General features: G+C 34.9%; 1 protein-coding gene across 1 annotated transcript; it reads right to left on the reverse strand.

Moving 5' to 3' along the window:
- Window positions 1-6,173: 6,173 nt before the first annotated feature.
- LOC111026658 (piggyBac transposable element-derived protein 4-like) lies at window positions 6,174-7,333 on the reverse strand. Its single transcript, XM_022304778.1, has 2 exons — window positions 6,784-7,333; window positions 6,174-6,445 (listed from the first exon to the last, which is right to left on the reverse strand). Exons 1-2 carry the CDS (start codon window positions 7,331-7,333, stop codon window positions 6,174-6,176), a joined length of 822 nt encoding a protein of 273 aa, XP_022160470.1.
- Window positions 7,334-8,770: the final 1,437 nt, after the last annotated feature.

Consider the following 8,770-nt stretch of genomic DNA (forward strand, 5'->3'; position numbering starts at 1 on the left):
CTTATTATTTTGATAATACACGTCAAATCATATATTATTTATGATATGTGATTACCAAAGTATAGAATTTATATTGATTCTAATAATATGAATATGTTTAGTTTTTACAGATGGTTTTTTATGATATGAGGAAAAACATACAGCAAATTGCGATAACGTAAAAAACGCGACATAGGTATTTACTAAAAATCGTAATGAAACATTATTATTTTATATGTATTTTAAAAAGTAATTGGGCTAGAAGTATAAATCGAGTTATGGTGTATATTAATTTGTTGTGCTCTATTTATTGGTTGATAATTGTAAGCAAACAGGAGCTTTAATTAATAAATAGGTCGCGACTTGTGCGCCGCAAGCTATTACCTACATAAGAAATACACGGGCCACAATTTACGCAGCGGTCAACAGTATCGACGCGAAACGTTCCACACGGTCGTCTGTGAAATAATGATGTACCGCTCCCGCAATAATTACTCGCGGACCAGGTCCCGTAGACGATGGGCGTGGTTACGGCCTGCCGCGACGGCGGCGATACGGCGCACAACGCCATCTCTTGAGCGTTGTATATTTTTCACTTCTACCAGAACGGCCTCTTAATGACATATATAAATAAAATTAATATATATTTTTTTTTTGAATCACATCTTATATTTTCAGACGACGCCCAATCATTTCATCTGAGTGATTACTCCGATGGAGGCAGGTACGACGAGAGCCGTGTGTACAGAATTGTACATTGGAAAAAAAAAATAATAAATAATTTTATGTAGAAATAATTATTAGTGTAAATAAAATATCCTGATAAAAATACTTTAGACTTTTTATTTTATTTTATTTTTTAAATATTCCATACAGATTTCTATACCAATTAATATTACTATCACGTCAAGTCTATATCAAAGACAACATATAATCTCGGAGAGAATAATTATATTACACAACTACTTGTTGAAATGTATACCACTCATTAAATGCGTTTAAAAATATCGATTATTAAATAATATAATAACCTTATATATATAAAATAAAATATTTTTAAAAACCACCACCACTTATTATTTTGATGTATATAAATACCTTATATAACTTGTTAAATGTATATAAAATATATCTTTCGTTTGCATCGATTTAGAAAAATATTAACATTATAGGGTCGAGATAAAATATATATAAAACATATATGTAAACATTTTTTATTGAACATAATTGTAAATATTTTTATAATAATTAAATAAACTGTGTATAATGTACATAGAAAAGTGTTTTACTATCGATTTCATTCGAAATCGATAGTAAAACTCCTCTTATTCAACCCCCGGTATATAACGCTTACCGGCAGTACAGCACCAAGATTTTACCCGGCGATATCCTCGTCTGCCATTTGGATAGCTTTTGGTAGAAAGACATTGATTGTTCTCGTGTTCGCTACATCTATCAGAACGCAAGATACGGCACGGCCAAACTTTGTGTCCACATTTTTCATTGTGCGCACGGGGTATGGTTCGTTCATTCGAAGTTTGCCAATTGAGAGATTCACATTGTTGACTTGACTCTTCTGTTCTGGAGTTCTGAAGTTCTGGAGGAAAGCCATAATACGCTGAGGGTAGAAAAAAAAAAAAAAAAATTAGATAAAAAATAAATTGTCTAAACGCGTGCGTATGCGCGAATAGATAAATTTTTATAATTTAAATAAAAATTAAATTAACTCACTTTATTTTCTGTATATTATTGATGAATAAAGGTGGAGATGAACTGGACGAAGACGTTTGCTTTGAGTTAGTACTAAAAAAAAAAAAAGACTTAATATTGAACAAAAACGATGCGCGACGCAGTTGAATATATATATATATATGTTCTTTAATTAATTAATTAAATTTACTCACTTTTATAATTATTAGAAGACGTGTCTAGAGCGGTGCAATGATGGGTTGATATGGTTAAAATATAAATGTTAACGTATTCAAAACTAAAAAAATTAACGTCTGTTAATTAAGAGATGGCTGTTTCGTGGTGGCGAAAATATACGACTGATTTAAAATTCACTTCCCACCCAAAATCGATCGTTGCGCTCGCAATATTTAACGGATCCTGCGATTGATGCACACATGTGTGGATAAGAGTTGACCTTCCAGGAGATCACGCGCATCGTATAGCTAATCGGATGTGTTGCTTCGATCACACGCGGCTGGCGGGTTGACCGTCGCCGTCAGATAATGAGCACCCCGGCTATAGGTCAGCCCAGATGTAGCTAATGAAAACGGTTGTTTATGTGGGAAACACAATAATCGAACCCAATCATAACCATTTAGAAGATATCGTGTATACAGAAACGTCAATTATATATTTATCTACAATTTATTTGTAGAAGACGTGTTATGAAATGCGAGACTGTATAGAATCTCAAATGTGAATTATATATATATATATATATATATAAGCACACATATATTTGTGTAATAAAACGCAATACACGATTATATGATATAATATACATTTATTTCAGAAATATTATTTACAAAAACTAAATTATATATAATATTATTTTTTCGAGTATTATTTTTAAACCATTTCAGCAATGTAAAAACTCGATTATGTGTACATTGTGAACGAACTAAATCCTTATGGTATAAGCAGCACGGTTGGAGATGTATATTTTCGGCTAACTGCCCGTGTAGTTGGTCTAGTCGCGGACAGTCCAAATCCTCGCCCATCTCTATAATTTTGACATTAGGAATGAAGTCTTGTTTGATCCGCCGTTTTTCTCCACCTTTCACATAAATGCATTCGAAATGTAAAGATTTTAAAATCTTTCCTATTTCCGAATACTCAACGTCTCCACAAACCAGCGACAGTCGATGGTAATTGCGAAACAGTCACATGTTGACAGTATTGACTTTTGACGTATTTTCGCGCGTTCGAGTATGTTTAAAAATCCAATGTTGACTAGCCCACCCGTCTATGTCGACTATAGACATTACTTTTATCATGTATTTCGAGTTCGGACCTAGCACACAATGGATATCTAGAATAGCTGACGACATAATTCGTGCGATTCCCATTGCTATATTATAATATACAGATATATATTATAAAGACTTGCTAAAAGGAGTTTTCAATGAATACTGATACCCATCGATTCTATCCTCGAGTATAACTATCCTGGCAAATGCATACGCCAAGTTAGTTTTCAAATCTTTGATGTTTTTATTTATAATCTCAACGGTTTCCATATAAGATTCAATTTTATTATTGGTTTCAGTAAATTATTTTTCGACTGCCGGTACGAGCGTTGATTCTAAATGCATTATTTTCATTTCAACTACCTGAGCCTCTCCGTCGATCATCGATATTTCTTTCTCGTTCGCCCCAGATAAATTACTATGTATGGCTAGTTCCTTTGTAAGCTCATCATTTAACGCGGTGATTTTCCCCGCATTTATCTCGATTAAATTAACGTGTGAGGCGAGCTCTTTTTCGTATTTTTCATCCATATCCGCTCTGGTTTTATTCAGCCGACTGGTCGGCGAACCTCCAAATGCATCCATTGCCCCGCGGTAACTGTGCTTATATTTTAAGATCTGCCTTATTTATCCAACTATTATGTTCGTCCGTAAAACCTAACCAACGAACAAATACACGTCGACCCTTGGTGCGAATTACTTTTTCCTCCAGATAATCGTCGGGCAACATTGTTTTGCGTATTTCTTCGGCGTAAAAACCCCCAGCTATAGGACTGCCTGTATAATCTTGAAGAATAAATGTGTTCGGCGTAGTCTTATTCACTTTAATAAAAGTAAATATTTCCGTAGACCAATTAGGTAAATATCCTTTGGTTAAAACACCCTTGTACACGCTAATGCAGACTTTGTCTCCAACGCTAAATTTTATTTTTCCAGTTTTCACGACATCGTGTTTCAGTGTTACCCCTGACGGGTGGGCATCGGGTAGAGCAGGTGTTATAGTCATCGATTAACGACAGTAAAATCGTGATCCACGTGCGTGAACCTCTGCTAGTGAATTCTTTAAACATTCGCTGTTTCAGCGTGCGATTAAATCTTTCTACGATAGACGCCTTGACCGCGCTAAACGTACTATACATTTTGATATTGTGTTTTTTAACTAAAGCTTCGAAATGTTTATTGTAGAATTCACACCCCTGATCGACGTGTAATAGATTAGGACTATTCTGTGTGAAAATTTTACTAGCCACCGCAGCGACTTCTTCGCCTTTCTTCGTCTTCAAACCAACAGCCCACGAGTATTTGGTGAAACAGTCGATAATACACAGTATATATCTATATGATTTATTCACGGTGGAATATTGATGCATCGGGTATTTTCTCCGGGCAGGCGCATCAAGTTCGACCGCGATCGCGCGCTTAGACATTGAGTATTTTTTTTCAATATTTTAGCCTCGACCAACTCTTCGCAAATCGATATTATCTCGTTACGAACACCAGTATTACCGGCCGCGAGAGACGAGTACAATATACGTAGTCTGTCAACCAACTCGTTAGGATCGTTCCAATAAGTGATATTGTGTTTTTGTAATCGCATATTAATACCCGCACCCTTAATAATATTACTTCTCCTCGAAAACAAATTCGAAATTAGACTAGATTTCTGTCCTTTGGATTTGCGAATACGCGAACCGTCCGATGTCTTGTGCACCGATGTCCTAGTTAAAATCAGTTTATATGCATTTAAATCCGCTTGCGTGTATTTTTCCAACACCGGTGATTTGAGGAATAATAAATGAGTCCCGCCGTTACCTGGTATGTTTGTGTATCACCTTCTTTGCGTACCTCGACATAGATAAATTGTATTTCTTTATTACCCAATTCGAATACATCACTAGATAATTTTCTAGGTCCGTATATTTTGTCCAAAACATGCATTCAAATCCTTAAACGTTGTCGGTGAGGATTGTTGTAGGGAGCGTGAAACTATTCACAATAGAATCCGCGCGTGCCGTCGACGGCGGCGACGATACGCCCTTAGAAGGTTTCCTTTTGATGTCTGACCTTATTTCATTCAGCGGGTCGATAATGGAACTAAACGTATTATTTATTGCCACTTCCGTTTCAAATCGATCAGTTTGTAATTCTTTATATTTCTGTTTTATATTCGCTCTCGCTTGTATTATATCCCACAATACCGTAGACGTAGATAATGGTGAGCTATTCGTTGTATCCATGATCTTGAGTTAAGGTAGTAGATTTTCACCGAGCGCCTTATTATATAACTACAAAAGTATCGAACCCATACCTATAACGCCCGCTGTCGAGCTCATTTTCGCTACTGATAACGACTAATTCGAATCTCCCACCCCTCCAACACGTCATGCAAAAATCTTTAAGCTCCGAGTATTTAATATCGCCAGTACAATGTTCGTCGTAAACGTGTTTTAAATTCGTTTCATCTTGTTTGAAGAGCACTATAAAATCAGCGTTGTCACGGATCAACTGTTTCGGTACGCGTGAATACGACTGCGCTAAATAACACACGTCTATAAGGTTGTGTCTAGATCTCGCGAAGTATGATCGGATGATGCCGTGATTTTTAGTTTTTACAACTAAACTGAATTTTACAAAAACTGAATTAGGTAGAGCTTTTTCTGGCTGAATCACCGTTTCGTTATCGCTGAATTTAAATAATTTAACGCCCGGAACACCGCTCAAAATCTTATCAAGCAATACATATTTAGCTTGATCTAATGTTTTAGAATAAATATACACATTTTCAAATTTAATCCCGTTTGCGTGTACCAACAGTAGGGGCTCGTGAGTAAATATTCTGGGGAGACTTATTATTATACTAATTATACTAATTATATAACATAAATTCTATATAACAACGAACACGAAAAACCTTTATAATGAAAAAATGAATTATATTAATAAGTATTTAACCCGCCATGAGTCGCACCATTGTATGCAACACATGTGGTCGCACAAGGTCTTTTTGACCGTTAACTTATATCTCATATTTTTTTTTAACATTTTACATACAAATGCATTTATTAATAATTTACAAAAATTATATTTTATTTATTTATTATATTTTACAATATAAATTGGTATTAATGAACTATAATACTTAAGATAAAAATGAAAATAAATGAAAAATAATTTTATTGAATGAATATGTTTGAATACGATACGGTTTTGATATTATTCTGAATGTTCCTCAATTGAATTTTGACAGTTAACACATACTGTTTGTCCACTATGCTCTTTGCAAATATATGTTTCACATATTCCACATACAGTTTTAGTTTTTCTATTTTTTCGCCAATCACAATAACCACATCTTCCTGGTACACCTTGTTTTTCAAATTTTTCTTGTTTTGTGCCAGTAATCTCATGTATTCTATTTTTTATTTGAATCGGAATACTTTGAGTTTGTACTCTTTTTTTCATTTCTTGCAGAACTAATACTTTTGCTAAATCAGCGATGTATTTTTTTCTTGGTAAAATATGTCGTGTATTATTTGTATATATTATTTGGCTATTTATGACACCAATGTTCAACAACGAAAAAAAAATTGTCATTGGCCATCGATGACAATTTCTAGCTGTGGAATAATTTCCTTTCATAAAATCCACAGTATCAACTCCGCCTTTTGTAGAATTATAATAATTTATGATTTCAGGTTTACAAATTTCCCCAGAATCTTGGTCAATTTCATCACTATGATGCATGGTTGATAATAACAACACTATCTTATTTTGTGTCGCTTTATAAGACAATAAAGTCATATTTTTTGAAACCCAAAAATACTTGAGTTGATGGGTCTTTCTTTTAGTTTTTGAGTAAATAATGGAGGTCTTTCCCTTTTATTTTTTCTCACAGTCCCGACCATTGTCAAATTATGAATTTTTAGTAGGTCATTTGCCAGAGGAAATGAAGTGTACCAATTATCGCAAGTAATATTCCTTCCAGACTTAGATATGGGAGCTATCAATCTTTTGATTACCGCGCTTGCACTATTATCTACTTTATACGGACCTTCTGGTTGTTGACCTGCGTATATTTCCATATTGTATACATAGTATGTTTCAGAATCGACTGACGCGTGCACTTTTATACCATATTTCGCAGGCTTGTTCGGCATATATTGACGAAAAGAACAACGCCCACGAAAACTTTCTAACATTTCATCTATAGTTACATTTGAACTAAGATTGTAGTAATTTTTAGACCTATCAATAAATCCATCAAACATTTCCCTGATTGGTGCCACTTTATCAAGTTTTTTTCGATCTTCACGTGTATCAGAGTCATCAAAACGTAATGCGCGCAAAAGAAGACGAAATCTACGTAAAGACATAACTAATCGAAAAAGTTCTATGCCCGTGCCATCAGTGTGCCAAAATTCATCTAAATTTATGTGCGCAGATTTCTTCACTCCAGCAAGATAACTGACTTTATTTCAATCAAATTAGTTGGAAGAACATCTCTTTCTCTAGCGTAGCTAGATCTAAACTTATCTAATCGTTTATTAGTGTATTTGAAAATTTGTTCTAGCATATTATCAGGAAAAAATAATGTCCACGCATCTTCTATAGTTTTAGCATTTTGAGCATTTTTTTTTACACCCGGCAGCTGTCTAATTATATTATGTGACCTTGTGCGGGTATTTTTAGGAGGTTGATGTATATTCCAATAAGATTTTTCATCTTTGCTCACGTATTGTGGACCCGAAAACCATAAATTTAAATTTTCTACACATTCCTCATCAGATTCCTCAGAACTTGAGTTATGATTAGTGTTCTCAACGAATTCATTGTTACTTTTATCTGATTCATTCCCGTCATCAAACTCTAACAAATCTACATCCTCACTTATATTCTCTCCTAACCATCCAGTAATTTGTTCTGTATTCATTATGTCCTATGTTATAACAAATATAGTATTATATTACCTAATATAATCAATATAATATAATACTTATAGTATAAATACTAATACTATAATACTTACAAATTATAATATATAATAAATATAATATAATCAACATAAACATCAACTAATATAAAATATCATACCTTTTGAATAATGCACCTGTGACGCGTGTGGAAAGTACGTAATGAAAAAGAAAAACCCGAAATAATGTCGGCTGTCAAATATAATAGGTACCGAAACAACCGTGTGCGCGGTTTTGAGATCTAATTTCTCCCACTAAGTCGACTGTCGGCGAAAATAAACGAAAATATTGCAACGTTCGAAGAGATAAGAGGTAAGTGACTAGATATATTGTTTTTGTTGGTTTTTCCATTTAAAATTGTATGCCGACGAAAATAATACGTAACAAAATTGATACCGAGTTTAGTCGCACACGGTCTTTTTGACAGGTTGACACGGCTACGGCGGTTGGTATAGATTGCGGTGAGCCGGTCTTGAAGTGTAACCAACGAACAACAAAAAAAAAGAACGACGACCACTGGTTCTGGTATAAATGAATTTATTCAGACGCCAAAGAAAAAAAAAAGTACAATTTGTGTGCACGTAATGAAAGTGACTATGGTGTATAGTTTTATGAGGTTGGTGATACGGCGATCGGAGGTGCTGGCGTGTGCAGTTCGACGATCGGCGTAAGAGAGAGAGTCGAGCGCCGGCGGCCGGTACTCGTACGACCTGTCTTCCCATCCCGCCTTAGAGGTGGGAGAGTCGACGGTGTCGTCGCCCGTGGTGGTGGTTGACAAAGTGTAGACTGGGTCGCAACGGTGCCTGTACTTTGTACTGGTCGCCGTTACGTACCGTGTCA

Source organism: Myzus persicae, unplaced genomic scaffold, assembly GCF_001856785.1.
Source record: "Myzus persicae strain clone G006 unplaced genomic scaffold, MPER_G0061.0, whole genome shotgun sequence".
Lineage (NCBI taxonomy): Eukaryota > Metazoa > Arthropoda > Insecta > Hemiptera > Aphididae > Myzus > Myzus persicae.